This window comes from Parambassis ranga, chromosome 18, assembly GCF_900634625.1.
Source record: "Parambassis ranga chromosome 18, fParRan2.1, whole genome shotgun sequence".
NCBI classification, from domain to species: Eukaryota; Metazoa; Chordata; class Actinopteri; family Ambassidae; genus Parambassis; species Parambassis ranga.
The window spans coordinates 4,475,694-4,493,203 of record NC_041038.1 but is presented as its reverse complement, the minus strand read 5'-3'; the positions used below and the strand labels follow the sequence as shown (position 1 = coordinate 4,493,203).

The following is a 17,510-nucleotide window of genomic DNA, read 5'->3' as shown; positions in this document are numbered from 1 at the left end:
AACCACCAGAAACGCCTTTGATAGATTCCATTCAGACCTACACGGTGTCACCACGCTGTCTTCATTCACCTGTAGAAAATAGTGCAGCGTTAGGGCAACCTAACCACATATGATACGTGTGCAAATTAGTTGCAGCCTCCTTCTCATGATTTGGTGTTGCATTTAATTCAGCAGTAGACATCTGATAGGCCAAGCCCTGTCAGGATCATAGAGATCCTTAATGATATTATCATGATAAGTGATAGGAGAAATACAAAATCCAGAGCTCCACTACTTGTGTTTTTATGGTTTGCATTTACATAGCAGCTGTGAATCCACACCACCACCTCAGCACCACACAGACTGTGTCAACAAGCAAGTATGACAGCAGGAGCAGGAGATCAAACTTACATTTGAACTGTAGATGCAACCTAAAAGTTTGGTAAAAGTTCCCTTTAAATACATGTCATTTTATCTTTTACATGAAACATCACAGAGACTCCCTACTGAACAGTTTGACTTGAATTACAAAGCCTTAAAATGACCTTCTCCTTTGTTTTAATTCATTTTTTTAACTGTCCTTGGTCACATGTGCGGCTTTCACCTTTAAACTCAAACGCAACCAAACTTGATGTGCCGTCAAGCGCTGCAATAAATATGATTGGTCGACTATAGGAGGTGTCTAATGTTCGCATCTTTGATTGGCTCGCTGTTCACATCATCATTGTGCGCCCTGTCAGCGTGTGCTACAAGGAGGTTTTTTAACCTGCGGTTAGGTGCGTTATTTGGAAAATGGCGAGCTGGTGTGTACGAGCAGTAAGACAGAGCTACTCGCTGGTAGCTTCACCTGGGTTAATAAGGTAATCAGTACTTCATATAATGAAATGTGTGTTTTTCAGAGAGACGGGTCTTGCTTTAGTCGGGTTGTAAGCTTCTGTCATCTCACGACAGTAGCCGGCTAACAACGTTAGCTTTTGTAACCTACTCTAACTCACAGTTGACCTTTATCTTAAATAATATTCTCATTTAAACTAGCCATGTAGACACGTATGTGTACATGCCGGAGATGGACTTGCTCTTATATAAGTTTTAGCGACGTGTGTGACACTGTTAGCATGTCATTCGAAGACACAGCGGAATGATGACATAACTTGAATGTATGGGGAGGGATGCTGTTAATGCTAAGCTAATAATCCAGCTGTTACATAGGCTGTTTCCTATGTTATAATGTAGCTGACAATGATACGAGAGTCTGAGGCTGTTATTACTTATTTGCTACATGGTGGTTCCTTTAGTGTGTCTTTACTTGCTTCACACCAAACTCCATTCATTATTCACCTAATTTAAGCTTTCCGCACAGAAAGCCTTTACGTGGTCTGACTACAGCTTTTAATTGAGAAATTTCTGCATTGAGGTTGACGTCATGTCTTGACGCTACTCTATTGGCTAGCAAGAGCTGATGACACATGGTGAAAGGCATTGTTCCCAACGGTACTATAGACACCATTAAATTACATGTAGGGTGGTTGCATAACATTCTTATGTGTAGTTTGGCAGTAGTGTTAATTAAGCTGTCTGATTCCATCGATTAGCATGTCTGCACAAAGAATTAAAGTACCCTTCTGGAGAACAAATAAAACAATGTAGTGCTATAGATGGATGTATTAATTCAAGCACCAACATCCATCAAACCTTTCATAATGTAACCGTTTTAGTGACTTCCTGCTGTACTATGTCTGTCGACACAGAGCGTCTCCGCGGCTGTTGTGCACAGCCACTCAGCAGAAGAATGGCCACGGCTCAGAAGAGGAGGCCGAGAAGATCGAACAGAATGCAGCAGAGAAAATCTTGATGGAGGAGAAGACCCAGCTGGAGGAGCAGCTCAAGGACATGACAGTAAGTCAGCACAGCGTTCACTTCAGTATAATGGTCCAGCTGCTTCGATCATTGTAAAATAACACTCGGAGGTATTACTGTTCTGCAGTCTGATGCTATGTAGGCCCAAATTGTCTTGGTTGTGTAGCTGCTTGTTACAAATTCATTACTCTCATTGGTGAGAGGGACAGACTTTGACCATGTCCAAACAGAGGGTGAATGTTTACAAGTTGTCAGTATGGCGGCACTTGTTAAAAGAAAAAATAGTAATATCAAATAAAAGTTAATACCAATGATGGGTAAATTTATAGTAAGTTTCATTAAACAAAATGCATAGTTTTGTGTTTTTTAAGCCACGTGTTGCTGTCTTCGGTGTCCAGGAAAAGTATAAGAGGGCTTTAGCGGACACGGAGAACCTCAGGACGAGGAGTCAGAAGATGATAGAGGATGCTAAAATATATGGTATGTAAAGACTTCTTATTTTAAATTTTGAACATGCTCATTATGCAGTTGCATGTGACCACTAGATGTTATAAAATACCATGGTTTAAAGTGGTTGTTGTATCCACTACTGTCTGCTGTTATGTTTCCTGTTTAGCCCTCTCTTTACTTATTACTAGTTTGGTCAAAGGTTAAATGCTGAATACTGATCATTGTCTTTCCCTCATAGGAATCCAGGGCTTCTGTAAGGACCTGCTGGAGGTGGCTGACATCTTGGAGAAGGCCACAGAGAGTGTACCCAAAGAGGAGGTAACGAGTCAGAACCCTCATCTGAAGAACCTGTATGATGGCCTGGTGATGACCGAAGTCCAGATCCAGAAGGTGTTCACCAAGCACGGCCTTGTTAGGCTCAACCCCGACGGCCAGAAGTTTGACCCCTACGAGCATGAGGCCCTCTTCCACGCTCCTGTGGAGGGCAAGGAGCCTGGCACTGTTGCCCTAGTAACCAAAGTGGGCTACAAGTTACATGGTCGCACCCTCAGGCCGGCGCTAGTGGGCGTCGCCAAAGCCCCCTAGAACTGATGATAGAAGTGGGATTAGTAATGTTGCCATGGCGATGGAAGACCTAAGGCAGAACAGACTGGTGAGGGCACCCTGACACCTTTTTCCCACAAGCCTGTCCTCGCACTAACCCCACCCTAAGGTGCCTCAAAGAGATGGGAGCCCAACTTTGTATCTGGACAACATCCAACAGTTTTTAACAGATACACTTGGTTTGGCACGGGACAGTCTTCTTGGTAAAATTTAAGTTTGTCACGTCAGTTATTATCCGAGATTATTAATAAAACACCCAAACTTTTCAGGGACTAGAGATGACATAAAATGCATTCACACAGTCAGCAGTGCTCCTACTGACCTGCTGGTATCATTCCAGACCTCTGCTTACAGCCCTAATAATAAGAATAATATATGTTATCTTGTTTTGCAAGCCTGAAATTGATTCTGTGAGTAAAACAAGAAACAATACTAGACTATGTGATAAACAGAAAAGTTTGACTTTGTGCAGAGGTAAACGGGTAAACACCTGTTTGGTTCATGGATGTAATTACATCAGGCAAGCATGCTGCAACGTCTCAGTATCAGTGATGTAACAGCTGTCTGTTAATCTGTAGAAGAATTATGGGTGAAGTCCAAAATGTCACTGCATCAGAATAAACCCATCAGTTTTGAAATCATGTTGGTTTAATTTGTTGATTGCCTTTAGTTTAATATTTTAATCTGTAACGTTACATTATTAGTAAAACTGTTTAATAGGCATAGCAGAATACTACAAAATATATCATCTCAGGTAGGAAATGCAAGGCTAAGGTGTATTTGTCTCAGATTTTGGCACTGTCATGTTAATATTTTAATCTAAAAGTGTGGTAAGAGAAAGCATTGTGACCTTATTAACATGCCACTCTGGTGTAGCTGTTCAGACAGCCTGAGCAACAAAGAGTCCTTTTTGTGACATTTCAGGGTTGAGTTGGACGATAAGGATCAGAGGAAGAGGAAACAGGATTATTTTGAATTATAAAGTGTTTGCACTTTTAATTCATCTCGTCATGTGCAAGAACAAAGTAACAGAACAGCGACACAGCTCAACAGTATTCACAGACAGCTCCACAGCATGCCATCACTGACCACAGCCTGTAGAAAATCCAAAAACTTCTTTTTGTTTTTATTACAAAAGCTATAAAAATTTCCATGACGCAAAATACTGTACATTTCACAGGTCAGTAATTAGACTTATTTTTTCAATTTATCTTACAAAATTATTTACACTAGGTGACATAAAGTAAACAAAAAAAATCCCCCTTACAAAAATACTCGACTAGAAACAAAAGAAAACATTTTTTTTGTTTTTTACTGAGACGTTGACACCGGAACTCACCATTTTGATCAACTTGGAACATTTGGTTGCACATGCAGAACAATGCCACAGTCAAAATGAAAAAGAAGTCATCATTCAACATACCTGCTCAATCAGCAGTTATTATTAAGAAACCCCCAAAAGCTGATGAACACTTCGAAATCCATTCAGAGCATGTTAGCTGTGGGTTCACAGCCTAACTACCAGACATACTGGAGTGGACCCAGTTTCAATGCTAGAGAGATGATAAAGCACTTGATTACAGTGTTTTCTACACAGTGTCCGTAGGTGGTCCTCTAACTGATGTAGCACTAAAATTAAATCATGGAAAATTTCAGAAGAATGTTTCTTATTGTTGACAAATTCCAAGAAAATAAAAGCTTAGATGCCATGGACCAATCCCAAAGGTTCCCATGGAAGACATGAGTTAAAACAATAATGGGTTAATGAGATTCTATTCATGTTATTTTAATTTATTGGGAGGCTCAGAGTTTTTTTTCCTTTTAGATATTGATCATTAAATTTTAGATTTTTAATATTCTAACAGGAGGAAAAAGTGCATTTGTTGGGGACTATTTTCTGCTGCTACGTTTGGTAACTGTAGTCATTGTTTTTGGTAGCAGGATGATGCACATTTCTATCCTGCATTGCTCCGAGATTCTGATTGGTCCGCTCCATCAATTGTTGCAGACCAATCAGATTCCTATGAGGAAATACTGGCAGCTGTAGCATTTTTTAGGTGCAATGATGAGTTTGTTTTTTGGTATTAGTGAAATCACCCTTTTTTGTGCATATTTAACCCACAAAACAATGTGCTAACTGCTATTTGCTAACTTTAAAAATCTTTAGCAGCTTGTGTTTCTTCTTCAGGGACTCATTGACAAGCCATCATATGTCTGTCTGGTCTTTCCATGGGATATGTTGATCACAATCAGGCGATGACACAACAATACAATGAGGATAAGAATGATACCGAAACATTAGCAGCCTCCACATTAGCACCTCCACCACTGATCCACAATCTCAGTGCACAACCCCAAATCCCCCAGATGCTATAATACACAGAAAACAAAGTAAAGCTTGCTTTCACTAATGCCTTGACATGAATTGTGTCACCAAAAAATGCTTATCTCCTATCAGCTACAGATCCAGAGGTAACATCCACACACTCATTCCCCTCACTTAACTTCTGCTGCTGTTGCAGCATAACGGCTGATTCAATACTCTCATTTACATTTTAATGGCACGATGGCTACCGCTCAGCTCAGCCGTGTTATGGCTCTGCCTTCAAGACACAGTGAGGTTAAAAAAACAAAATGACAGGCTGCCGGGGGTGAGGATAGTTAACATGTGGTTTGAGCAAACCAGAAATGGTGTCATATAACAGTGTGTCCAGCAGAGTGAGCTCCACTGCTTAATCTCAGCACTGTCTGCAGGACATGGGACAGAATTTGCATAAATTCTTTTAGCAAATACTTTGAATTGTGGTTATCACGCCACAGTATGTATGGAGTGTTACAGGTACAAAAATAAACGTCATCGCCCTCTGGTGGATAAACCTCAAAATCTTTTAGTGGGTTCTTTGGCATTCTCTCCACAGACACTCCCTCTATTACCAATCTACTGTCCTATTCCTGATTAATATGTCCACCTCTGTTTCAGCCCACAATCAAGGCACAATTCACTTCCAAAATGAATTTTTTTTGTTGTTTCTGTGGGCTGCAGTGCTATTTAGCTATCTGGATTAGAGTTTTAGAGATAAATGGCACACAGGTCTGGTACAAGTGCAATAAATGCACAGTTAAAAAAATTAATTTAGGAAAAATCATGACCCAGTTATTCAAGGAAATCACCAGATTATTCATAGAGGGTCTATTTCTGGGTAGTAACCCATATCACTATACATATACCCACAATGATAGGCAGAGCTACAACAGGGAGTGTGCCATTAACGCTTACATCCAACGTGATGGCCAATATGTCTAAATCGCTTGATTTATGGATTAGTAAAATCCATAAATCCAAAAAATAGTATAATAGAATATATGATTTTGGCGTGAACTGCCTCTTTAAGCTAGATGTAGCTTGCTTACTTTTTGCTGTCAGCTGCCCACCAACAAATAGAAGGTAGTTTACATGACAGATGGAAGCTTGGATTTAACTGATGGAACAACAGATTTGTGTTGCTGGTTGGATTTATACAACTATTTTGACATCAGTGAATAAGACTAAAACATTTCTCTAACTTAGCACTGTAGTTATCATCATGTAGAAACATTATAGACAGAACATACTGAATACTCAGAGCTGTTTTTGCACCCCGTCCCTTTCCAAATGCAAAAATAAAGGCTTAGTTTTGTTCCTAGCCCAGGTATGAAAATATACTTTTTTCCTGTAGGGTTTCCTCTCTGCAGTCCTCACAGGCATTCCATAACTAAAACAACTCCTATCTTCCTGACCAAGAATGGTCGCTAAGAGGTGTCCCGGGAAATCCAGCCACTCTCTGTGAGGAAGGTGAGAATGCGCTTCTTGAGGACTTTGTCCAGGTAGCTGGGCAGCCGGCTCTTGGCTGGGATGCCTTGCCTTTTCTGCAGGTGATCTTTGATGATGATTGTTTTGACAGTCAGGTAGCGTGCTGGGCTGAGGTTAAGAGAGTTACACAGCACCTTCTCCCTGTCCGACAGCAGCTCGAAGCCAGTCAGATTCTCAATGGCAGCAAATTCACCATCTTTGCTCTCCTCTTTGATGCCACCTCCGACCCCCAACCCTCCAGTGATGCCTCCTCCCCCTCCAGCTCCACCTCCCAGGCCCATCCCAGAGCCAAGCCCGCCCCCTGCAGAACTCCCCCGTTTGGAGGTGACCACGCTTTTGTTCTCCTTTCGCTTTTCCCGTTTGTGGCGTGCAGCTTCATACTCAGCTGACTCTTCAAGACGCGTGATGCCATTGCGGCGGTAGCGTTGCAGCTCGCGCACTTTGGCTCTCAGCACTCGCTCTTTGTGCATGTTCTCAAAAAAATCTTCAAACTCCCGATGGGCCATGAACTGACAGAATCCGCGCAGCCTCACCCGCTGCTCCTTCTCTTCCTTGGTGATCTTTCTTTTGGGTGTACTTGGAACAGGTCCTGCTCCCACTGTTGTCATGGAACCTGATCCAATCGCACCACTGCCAGCTCCTGCCCCACCCACACCAACAACAGCACCTACAACTCCCAGAATTCCCGGTTTCTCCTTTTCCTTGTCTTTCTTGTCTCGACCCAGGAATGCTGGAACCAGGTTGTAATCTCGAGCGATGTTCTTACGCCGCTGGCGTTCTCTGAGCTTGCGTACATACATGTCCACATGGGCACGCTTCATCTCGATTTCCACATCCTCATCGTCGTAGTTGACCGACAGCCCACTGATGAGCTTCTCTGCGTCCTGGTCGTACTCAATCTCATAGTCGTCGCGAAGAGGCATGTAGCCCAGCTGCTGCTGCTCAGCCAGGCTGATGTCCAGAGGGGGCAGTGGGGTGGTGAGGCTGGGTGACAGGGGGCCCCCACTTGGACAAGTGTGGTCAGTGACCCGGTTTGGAATATTGTCAGGGATGCAGGCTTTACCCAGGTTCCCATGGATGTACATGGTGACATAATGTTCCATGACTTCCTGAGGAGTCCGGGATGGTCCTACATGAGCAGCCATGTCCTCCTGAAAGAACACAGACAGGAAGTTAGTCCATGTGCACAAACCATCTAAGCCGCAGATAACTGAACACATTAACCTGAGGTCTGGGAAATTTAACAAGAAATCAGAATTTTTTATTTTATCTATTTATTTTATATGATTTTACATTAAAGAAATCCTCCAGAAATATCTTCATAGGTTACATTAATATAATGAGGTGCCGGTTCAACAATTTAGATAACCTAACCTACCGTAACTAACTGTACAACACATTTTGCAATGTTAGCTGAGTATAAAGTAAATAATTAAGTGCATTACCATTTATAGAAATTAACTTTGCTTTACTATATACGTCCTGAGCACTCAATGCTATTTGTTTACTACGTAATTTCTTTATATTTCAAATTACTTCAATTTAACGTAGCGCTATCACGTCTAACTTCTACGTAATGCAAATATAAAACTATTTCTAACGTTACTGAAACATTACCGCAAACTTTGACTCTCTACACTTATACTGAGTTTAAATGATGTATTCTTTTATTATTTAAGTAACTTAAGAAGTGATGTACCCAGTTTCCAAATCCATATTGCTCGATAGCATCGAGTAGCGACTGCTCTTCCCTGCTGGTCCATCCTCCCTCTGCCTCGGGACCCCAGAGAGAGAACCGACCGCCGTCGACCTGCTGGTAGCCGTGCCATCTCCGGTGGTTACCGATTTCTGCACCCGCCGAGAAGCACTCCGGGCACAGTTCGATATCGGGACAGTCGGTGCAGCGAAGCCGCAGGTTTGTAACATCTGCTAGGCAGTTAACGCAGTACTTCTTCCCTAGGTCGGCCATCTTGCCTGGCTCCTGCTTCTTGTTGTTGGAGGCAGAACCTCGCGCCTGCGCACTGTGAGCCTCGCAACGCTAGCTACCCACATCCTGCTTGTTAATATTCATGAGAATTGGCCACAGCGTCTGTGATTGGCTGTTGAGCATAGTTTCCAGGGCAACCGAAACAAAACGAATTTCATTGACTACAGAAGTGCAGAAGTCCGTTAGCGATCGAGAAATTGAAGAATACTTCTTTCTTTCTTCTTTCTTTCTGTTCTTTCTGTTGTTTAAACAAATTAAAAATGGACCAAGAGCCAAAGCACGAGGAAAATGAAGTGGACACTGTCAAAGAGGATGAGGCGTCAGAGGTGGATATTTCAACTGTTATAATTGGGAATAAAACAGAAGAAGAAGCCTCAGCTGAACTGGCTACATCACATGATGAGGAACACAGTGAGAGTGGAAAAGTCACAGAAGAAGAAGCAGCATGCGAGTCACAGGTCAAAAGCAGTGCCAGTGAAGACATCAGGGTGAATGAAGTAGGTGAACAGCCACTGCCACAAGGAGAAGAGGTTGTATTTGAGCTTAACAGCAGTAATGATGAAAGGCCTTCTAAACTGCACCTTGACACCCCGGAGAGGGAGACTACTAGTTATGCACAAGAGGAGGAGGAAGAAGAAGAAGAAGAAGAAGAAGAAGAAGAGGCTGATGACAACAACAAGTATGAAGAGCACCTGCAGCTCCTTCAGGAGCTGTGCGAGGAGAGAGATAAAGCCATCCAACACAGCAGGCAGATGCAGGCTAAGCTGCTGGAGTACTTCCACAAGAAGCAAAACAGAGGTGTGGAAAATAGTAACAGACCTATGGTGGAGCTACAAAAGGACTTTGACAAACACATGGCTGCTGTGGCAGAGCTGAAACATCAGATTAACATTCAGTCAGTCATATACCAGGAGCAGATAGAGCAGCTGAGGTTACAGTCCGAGGAGATACTGGACAAGGTGGGTGGTGCTGTCACATCCTACCTTTTAGTTACACTCCTCCACACTACAATTACCACAACCCAACTGAGAAGTGTCCTGTGAATCACTAAAGAGTGAAAGATGTGAACTTTCTGCTTCATCATTTCTGCATATTTTGCTTGTTTAGTAATAAAAAAAATCCACATTTTAAAGGGCATTCATAAAAGCTGTTAAATAATCCCTTTCCTCTCTGGTTAGTGATGTACAATGGATCCATACACACTGCCTTTAGTGTGTGTGGATGCAACACACATACTGAAAAGCTGCTGTCAGTGTCAGAGAAGCAAACACACAACAGTCAGCGCTTACTTTCATAGACATGGCTGTTTAAATTAATTTAATTTAAAGTGAATATTTTTGAATATTTATTATGTTTTATGTTGTCTTCTTTGACCTTAGGCAGAAAAAGAATGGCAAGCATTGGTCGCCCAAAAAAAGGATGTAGTCATGAAAACTCTAACCCAAAGCATGAGTAAACAAGTTGCTCAGGCCAAAGTGGAGTCAGCCCTGGCAATAGAGCAACTTCACCAGGACGAGCTGACCAGCCGGCGCCTGTACAACAGCAGAGTGCGGATCAGGATTAGCAAGCTGCAGACGGAGCTCCGTGGACAGGCTCAATACGACAACGAGGCCCTGCAGAGGGAGATTGAAGAGGTGCAGACCAAAATTCAGGAGAGACAAAAAGAAGCTGAAAAGCAATACGAGGAATCATCAAAGCTGCTGAAGATGATCACCCGCAACTTGGAGGTAGGTTGATGGCTCCACTGTCAGTGGTTCCACTGCTGTATTTTAATTAACCAGTCATGTGTCTGTTCCTGTGGCAGCTCTTGTCCAACGTTAAGGAGAAGTTGCACTGGAGCCAGGATGACGTCCGGGACAAACAACAGCAGCTGGCTGAGTTAGAGGACACGTTGGGCAAGAAGAGGGACCTCCTGACCCGGACCAAGCAGGCACGCAACAAGCTACAGAGGACCAACCAGACGCTGAAGGAGCGTCGCGGACTGCTGGGGAACAGGGTCCTGCTGAGGGATTTTGAGGACACCGTGGATGCCTCGGACCATCTGGAAGAACAACTGAAGAATCTGAAGCTCCGGCAAGCTGAGGCTGGCAGATGGAAGAAGAAGAAGCTGAAGACAACTAAATAAAGGTTCAAATGTTGTGTAAAAATCGATACTGAAACATCTAGTCTTATAAGCCCTGTAATAAAAATCTGGGTCAAATTGTAGTGTAACGTTTTGTTGCATGTTCTCTACACACAATAGCAAAATGTAACTATTGACCCTTTAAAGCAGACCTGGGCAAAATACGGACCGTGCACACAATATTAAACAAAGGCAGCAAAAGTCAGCTGTTGAGCACGGTAACGTCTTCCCAACCCTCCTTGTCTCTTCCACACTGCTGTACTGCGTAATCCCATCTACTTTTTGGAGAGACACGGTCACGCTGTGTACACTTCAAAAATGCTGCGCGACTATGCTGAAATGTACGGTAAAGCACACAGAAACACTATGGCGCATTCAGATGTTACCGCGGTGCTGCCAGCCGACATATTTCATCGTCAATTGCTCTTAAAAAGCACAGGTCTTGCCCGACTTTTAAAACTCTGGGATTTGCTACTTTAACTCTAATGGTTTTCTTCTGTAAAAATATCTTTACGTCATCTGTGCTTCTCTGCACTGTGTGCTGGTTGTATGTTGAAACACACACACAGTGCAGAGAAGCACAGATGATGTAAAGATATTTTTACAGAAGAAAACCAGTCTCACAAAGTAGACATGGACACACACAGAGAGGACAGAGGAGTAACCAGTAAATGACAGCAAAAGATTCTTACAATAATGAAAATGTAACAGGACCATATTTTTTAAGGGTAGATACTGTGCCAGTGATTTACAATTTATAGTATTATTTATGAAAAAAATTGGCCCTTTGATTGATTGATTTGACAATTTCTTACACTTAGATCTACATACAGGATGTAGCTTAGCATAAAAAGTGTGGCTACAGGGCTATGACATTGCTAATTTTTTTAAATTGTGCCACAATTAAAATATATATACCACACAGAGCACAATCTCTAAAACATTACATAAAAATGGCAAATATTAGTATGCGATTGTAATTTTTAACATAAAATACTAGATAGAGTCAAAGAGAAGAATTCAAAAAAGGTTTATTACTCACATCTATGCCAGAAACAGTAAATAATTAGCCTACTTTAGCATAAGAAGCTAGCTTAGCTTTGAAACAGAAGAAATGATACTATCTCTGTCAAAAGGTCCAAGTTGTCATGTTTAAATGAACACAAAAACGGTTTTTAAGAGCTATCAGGAGAATTGGAGGCATGGATCAGATTTCAGGCTTCTCCCTCAGTGGACTTAAAGACTCTTCAGCAGATCTGAATATGATGGATGGTTCGAGTCCACACAGGCTATTGTGTTATCTGCCAAAGTGAAACTGTGAAATAAAAGAAATGTTCATACATGCAAAATTCCACCAGCTGAGTGAGAAAGTGAAAATCCATTCAGAGACTTACAGGAGGACGACTAGACAGCTAGGATGGGGTTTATTGATCGTAAGGGATCGGGCATCTTTTAAATCACTGAGATCTCTGGGTATGCAGCCTATGCAGCTTACAAATGTAATTGTAGCTTCTACAGGCAGAGAAAGGAGAAAACCCCCTGTTAGCCATAATGCTCATGGTGTCCATTTGTTTTTGGTCATATAGCATATAGAGTATGTATGTTAAGAGAGAAATGTAAAACTCACCGTAATCAAGCACCGCCTGGGAACCTGGGTCCCTTGAATATACACCGTACGAATGGAATAGTGTATTAGTTTTAATCACAGACCTGCCTAGCTGCAGGTTTAATGATGATAAATGGCTTCCTGTGTTAGTGACTGTGACTTTTTGTAAATGTTGTGAGTCAACATGTACATTTAATATGAAAAAAAATGTAGAACTTAACTTACAGATATTCAAGTAATTCTAAGAGGTCGGGTACAGTCATGCACACCTCCTCCTCATCCATCACTGCCTCACTGGAAAACAAAACATCAGTACACACTGTTCCGCTTTTACCTTTTTTCAGTTTCAGCTTTTTTAAAGTACTTGCTATGATGACTTGACTCATTTTCTCTCACACACTTACACAAACTGAGCTGGGAGACACACTTCACTGGGGATGTAGATTTTTAGCTTTGTGAATGTGAAGGATTTGGGACGTTTCTTACGGCAGTGGCATCTACTCATCTCTGGAGGGGGAGATAAAAGCCATGTATTACAAAAATGTGGATCTGACAGCAGTGTAGAGCTGCAATGATTTGTCTTTGTTACTAGAATTATGTGACAAACTGTTTTTTGGAGGGCTGGCGTCTGTACGCTGCAGGAAGACTTCCAGATTCTTCACCACTATCTCCAAATCGCTCAAATCCGAACACAAAACCGCACCATTCTTCATGTTCATCCTGCAAGCCAACAAACAGAAATGCAAGTCTTTATCTGACAAAACCTCTGCCATACCATTTACCGGTAACCCTTTGTAGGACGTCTCTTTGGACCTAAACCACATGTTTGCCAACGCATCCTTACAAAAATCAACAGTACATCTGCCAGATACAACACATGGTTACATTTATGCTAACAAAACGTGGACGTATTGCCCAACGTCATCTGATTATGGGACTGAAACAGGAGGTACGGTGGGGGTACACACATTGTAATGGACTTCATTCAAGTATCTGAGGTTTGAGTCCCCCACAAAAACTTACCGAACGAGGTCAGGACAATGATCTGATGGCTTCTCCACCTCTAAGGATTTAACATCTATTAGGTCAACGTCATCCAATGCAGTGAACTGGCCGCAGAAGTTGCAAAGTGCTGTGATATCACAAGAGTTAATCATCTTTCATTTGCAAAATTCCGCACATTTCTTTGGTTATTGTGTTACTTGACTCAACTCACAAGGCGAAGTTAAAACTAATTCAGCGCCACTTCTGTCGCTTGCTGGCATAGGACTGTAAAACAAAACACCCCATATCTACTCAATGAAATTAGGTCGATAAATTATTAGCAGTGTTATTAAACAATTGCGTTATTTCAAATCTACATGTGGAGCCATGCAGGTTAAGATTATGAGCTCTTATGTTAAAGTCACAGGAAATGTACACTATCATTAAGCAAATAATCTTCTTAGTAAGGAAATGGCTCACATAAGAGGGAAATCTAGATCATTATCACTTGACAGCGGTCTTACATCAGCTCATAGCTTTCAGAGCTGTGCACTTACCTCAAAAACATACGAAACCATTCTAAGAAGCTGAACAGTTTCACACAGACCTCCCTGCCATCAGCTAGAGTCTCACTAAAAAACAAGAATAGGACTTCAATAGTTCAGTTACCTCATCAGGTCATTGTGTTGTATTTAATTTAAGATTATCAGCATAGCTACTAAACATAATTATGTAGACTGAACCTCACCACAAGGAGAAAACAAAAAAGAAAAAGTGTGTATGTGTGTGTGTGAGACCATTCAAGGTGTTTAATATTTAACACTCTTGTCACCCTTAAGGTTTCCATGGTGCACTGCATATTATCAGTGTGAACTAATTGGAAACACATGCTAATTGACATTGGACCAAGAAACTCCAGCCTATACTGGCCTATTTGCCCTTATGGTTGACTCTCTTTACATGTCAATACAAGTCAACTTGATGCTAACCCCAAGTATGCTAATCCCCACACTAGCCTACACAATAAATTTATGACATACACATGCTTACATGTATTCAGTAGAGCTACACGTGTCAGTGGGGTATCTCTTTGTTAAGCTCTGGATCCTGGAGGTGTCAGTCGGCTTTTTCATATTTTCCTTGTTGCACTTACAACCACTGTGTATTCCTCAAAATAAATAATAAAAATATATTATTATAGTGTAAAGTACATTATGATTAGTATGTATTATATTTTTTTTTAGAAAAAGGGCTCACCATCAGTGGTGATGACTTGTATCTCCTCAATCAGGTCAGACTCAGTTGTCGACTCGGGCTCACGGCCTGAAGCCAACTGAAAAGGTATGTGGCGCATTATGGGTTCCTCTGGTGGGGTCAGCTGCTGTGTGGTCATAGGAATGTCAGGTTTGGAGCTGGTCCACTGAGAGTCATCAGGAAGATGCAGGCAGAACTCCCCAAAACGCTCAGAACCACCAGCCCTCTGCGTCATGTGTGTCTTCCACTCTTCATCTGAGGAGAAGATTATCAAGGGGTAAAAATATACAGTTGATCTAAAAGTAGCCTGAAAAAATAGGCAGCCATGAACTCACTGTCTTCAATTGATTGGAGCAGAAGAGCTCTTAAAAGCAGCTGGCCCACAATGAAGAGGAGCATCATGGGTCTGGATCGATGTCTCTGTCAAGCTGAGTGTTTATTCAGAGTGTGTCACAATCTGATCAACTCCACCAAAGTCCTTAACATATATAGACATGTGACAGGATAGTATCTGATTTAAAGTAAGAGGAAGTCCAATTTCCTTTGAACGCAACACCCTTCTTATCTGATGGATCTGGTGAGCACTCTGTTTCTTTTGGAGAGGTGCTGCCTATGAAGTCATGCCATTATGCTGCAGATACAAGTTACCATACTACCAGTTACTGTACATACTATGGTAAATGATACACATAATTGGCCAATATCAATAAACACAGAAACAACTAATAGTCCTTTATAGTATATATAATAGTTAATTCTATTCTACACATGGCAGGCTTTCTAAAGCCATCTACAGTGTAATCCAACAGTAGAGATTTGATCATATTTTTAGATATATTTCAATAAATTAAGTGGTGATTTGGCTTTTCTTGTTTAATCTCATTTAAGAGAGTCTTCTTCAATGAGAGTGCTTTGCCATAAGTGTCTTGACCCACATACTTTTTGGATCCACACAGACCATTTGATCACGAACTGTCACCACCCTGCAGAGAGAAAAGATCACCATCATTAGAGTGTTGGCTGTAAACAGTAGCTCTGAGATCTAAGCTCTAGGTTTATGTAGGGAGCAGTTCATCCTGGAGCCTCTAGGGGCTGGCTGTCCTACAGACTGCCTTGTTAAAATGTCCAACTTTACAGCAGAATAAACAAGTTTACAGCCTTTTTAGTTCCAACTCTACAGGGGTGACGTTTTTTTTTAATTCACTTGTTTTAATTATATTTAGCTCTAATCATTAGCTTAAGCTAAAATTATAGTTATTAGCATTAGTGTAAACTGCATTGATATATATGATCATGTAGGTCTATGGCTGTGTTTTAAAGAAATAGCTCGTACAGAACAGGATCTTAATATTACTTACACAATAGCTTCAAAAGGACACAGAGGTTTTGAAAGTACTTGAAGTTCTTTAATCTTGCTCCATGGTATAGTTCCTTTGAAAAATCTGACGCTGCACATGGGCCGTCCTGAAGAAAATACAATATAATAAATATATTTTTAATGACATTCACTGAAAGTTCATTTATAGTGAAAGATGCTCTGCAGTAAACTTTCAGGTGGAGACATATTCAGGTGGAACACATACTCACTGTCATATTTAGGATAGTTTACTTCCTGTTTGGTTGTCTGCATGCCAGCTAAAGTCACCTCAGGAGCTGCAACAACAAGTTGCGGCTCCAACAATGAAAAAGCAAAAGAAACAGCTTAGAGAAGAAGTGTGCTACACAGTATTTCTTTATATAGAATCATAAGCGAGAACCATGGACAAAACTATGAGGAAGACTAAAAACACAGTTAGTGACATAAAATAATAGATCATAGATCGGCCTGATAAGGGCGACGAGGGGAGAGGAAGAAGAGGAGGGGTGGGAACTGCTCGGTGGCTCATGTTTGTTTCACCCAGTCAGCCTGCTCTACCTACAGAAGTGTCTGTAAGTGGAAGGCGGTCAGAGACCTGTTTAATATGAGGGATAAACGACATGTCAGATGTTCCTCACAGTCGTACTGGAGGCCAAAGTAATGCCATCAAGACAGAGAATGTAGTCTGACTAACAGCTCTGTTTCTTTGGGCTTCATGGATAAATTCAACTGTGTATCATTAGCATAACAGTGAAAGTTGTTTGAATTTTGGCGACCATTCTTTAAACCCAAACTCTACAGACGGCCTTCACACCTCAGTCCCCCAAAATAAATTAATTAAAAAACAAAAAAACGTTAACAAACAAAAACAAAAGTTGTTATCATTATATGATGAAGACGTGACATGAAGAAGAGCTGATCTTACCATCGAATGTGGTGTGGGTGCTACTGGTGTCGACAGCAGAGATGTTGGCTGAAGTAGATTTCCATTTTAACTCAGACGGAGGCTGAATGCAAAATTCTCCGAACAGCGTTTCCTCCTCAGAGCTGCTTCTCCTCTGCACAAACACTGCAAATAAATCACACACAGCACTTCAGCACCATCACACACTGAATGAACTTTCTGTCTGTGTCTGGATAAAACAGCTCTTCTACCTGAGAAAGGATGTGGTGTTAAAAAGAGGGCAACCCACGCCACGTTCAGGAGAGCCACACCGACCTGGACAGTCCACTGCATGTTCCCGTCTGCTGCAACTTCATGTGTGTGTGTGTCAGCAGGTGTGTTTCTGTGCCATTTTGTTCCATTTACACTTAAACACAAAACCACTGTGGTATTTTTTTAGCTGAATGTGTGATTTAACTTCACACAAACATAACACACACTGGAGCACATACATAGAAAGTGAACACATTTAAACTTAACCAGAGCTCAGTGTTCACTTCACAAACACACACACACTT

General features: G+C 41.6%; 4 protein-coding genes across 7 annotated transcripts; 2 read left to right on the top strand and 2 right to left on the bottom strand.

The window, feature by feature from the left end:
- The first annotated feature begins 702 nt into the window (after positions 1–702).
- On the top strand, positions 703–3,530 carry grpel1 (GrpE-like 1, mitochondrial). 2 transcript variants are annotated; one of them, XM_028429032.1, is made up of 4 exons: positions 703–839; positions 1,728–1,875; positions 2,235–2,316; positions 2,525–3,530. In XM_028429032.1, the coding sequence occupies exons 1-4, from the start codon at positions 772–774 to the stop codon at positions 2,869–2,871; spliced, it is 645 nt and encodes a 214-aa protein (XP_028284833.1). In that variant the 5' UTR covers positions 703–771; the 3' UTR covers positions 2,872–3,530. The 2 variants fall into 2 exon arrangements, with proteins under 2 accessions (XP_028284833.1, XP_028284832.1); XM_028429031.1 differs by having other exon boundaries at positions 2,208–2,316.
- Positions 3,531–3,899: 369 nt separating this feature from the next.
- Positions 3,900–8,739, bottom strand: tada2b (transcriptional adaptor 2B). The gene is made up of 2 exons (XM_028429030.1): positions 8,439–8,739; positions 3,900–7,890 (listed from the first exon to the last, which is right to left on the bottom strand). Exons 1-2 carry the CDS (start codon positions 8,706–8,708, stop codon positions 6,679–6,681), a joined length of 1,482 nt encoding a protein of 493 aa, XP_028284831.1. The 5' UTR covers positions 8,709–8,739; the 3' UTR covers positions 3,900–6,678.
- Positions 8,740–8,894: 155 nt separating this feature from the next.
- On the top strand, positions 8,895–10,914 carry cfap184 (cilia and flagella associated protein 184). The gene is made up of 3 exons (XM_028429026.1): positions 8,895–9,685; positions 10,106–10,453; positions 10,531–10,914. Exons 1-3 carry the CDS (start codon positions 8,987–8,989, stop codon positions 10,849–10,851), a joined length of 1,368 nt encoding a protein of 455 aa, XP_028284827.1. The 5' UTR covers positions 8,895–8,986; the 3' UTR covers positions 10,852–10,914.
- Positions 10,915–11,862: 948 nt separating this feature from the next.
- On the bottom strand, positions 11,863–17,091 carry LOC114450712 (uncharacterized). 3 transcript variants are annotated; one of them, XM_028429028.1, is made up of 15 exons: positions 16,280–17,091; positions 16,051–16,156; positions 15,632–15,675; positions 15,028–15,170; positions 14,696–14,947; positions 14,489–14,606; positions 13,996–14,070; positions 13,671–13,723; positions 13,478–13,586; positions 13,062–13,174; positions 12,859–12,961; positions 12,680–12,748; positions 12,476–12,507; positions 12,243–12,360; positions 11,863–12,163 (listed from the first exon to the last, which is right to left on the bottom strand). In XM_028429028.1, exons 4-15 carry the CDS (start codon positions 15,092–15,094, stop codon positions 12,085–12,087), a joined length of 1,188 nt encoding a protein of 395 aa, XP_028284829.1. In that variant the 5' UTR covers positions 15,095–15,170; positions 15,632–15,675; positions 16,051–16,156; positions 16,280–17,091; the 3' UTR covers positions 11,863–12,084. The 3 variants fall into 3 exon arrangements, 2 of the variants coding, with proteins under 2 accessions (XP_028284829.1, XP_028284828.1); XM_028429027.1 differs by having other exon boundaries at positions 15,028–15,120; XR_003672133.1 differs by lacking the exon at positions 11,863–12,163 and having other exon boundaries at positions 12,246–12,360; positions 12,476–12,566; positions 15,028–15,675.
- Positions 17,092–17,510: the final 419 nt, after the last annotated feature.

Bases quoted from the DNA above. Each gene is read 5' to 3' on its own strand.
- grpel1 (XM_028429031.1), top strand. From the start codon at position 772: ATGGCGAGCTGGTGTGTACGAGCAGTAAGACAGAGCTACTCGCTGGTA. The intron at 840-1,727 runs GTAATCAGTACT...CTGTCGACACAG, and splicing joins GCTTCACCTGGGTTAATAAG to AGCGTCTCCGCGGCTGTTGT. The intron at 1,876-2,207 runs GTAAGTCAGCAC...GTGTTTTTTAAG, and splicing joins AGCAGCTCAAGGACATGACA to CCACGTGTTGCTGTCTTCGG.
- tada2b (XM_028429030.1), bottom strand. From the start codon at position 8,708: ATGGCCGACCTAGGGAAGAAGTACTGCGTTAACTGCCTAGCAGATGTT. The intron at 7,891-8,438 runs GTACATCACTTC...GTGTTCTTTCAG, and splicing joins AATATGGATTTGGAAACTGG to GAGGACATGGCTGCTCATGT.
- cfap184 (XM_028429026.1), top strand. From the start codon at position 8,987: ATGGACCAAGAGCCAAAGCACGAGGAAAATGAAGTGGACACTGTCAAA. The intron at 9,686-10,105 runs GTGGGTGGTGCT...CTTTGACCTTAG, and splicing joins CCGAGGAGATACTGGACAAG to GCAGAAAAAGAATGGCAAGC. The intron at 10,454-10,530 runs GTAGGTTGATGG...TTCCTGTGGCAG, and splicing joins TGATCACCCGCAACTTGGAG to CTCTTGTCCAACGTTAAGGA.
- LOC114450712 (XM_028429028.1), bottom strand. From the start codon at position 15,094: ATGATGCTCCTCTTCATTGTGGGCCAGCTGCTTTTAAGAGCTCTTCTG. The intron at 14,607-14,695 runs GTGAGCCCTTTT...ATTTATTTTGAG, and splicing joins ACAAGTCATCACCACTGATG to GAATACACAGTGGTTGTAAG. The intron at 12,164-12,242 runs GTAAGTCTCTGA...TTTATTTCACAG, and splicing joins AGCTGTCTAGTCGTCCTCCT to TTTCACTTTGGCAGATAACA.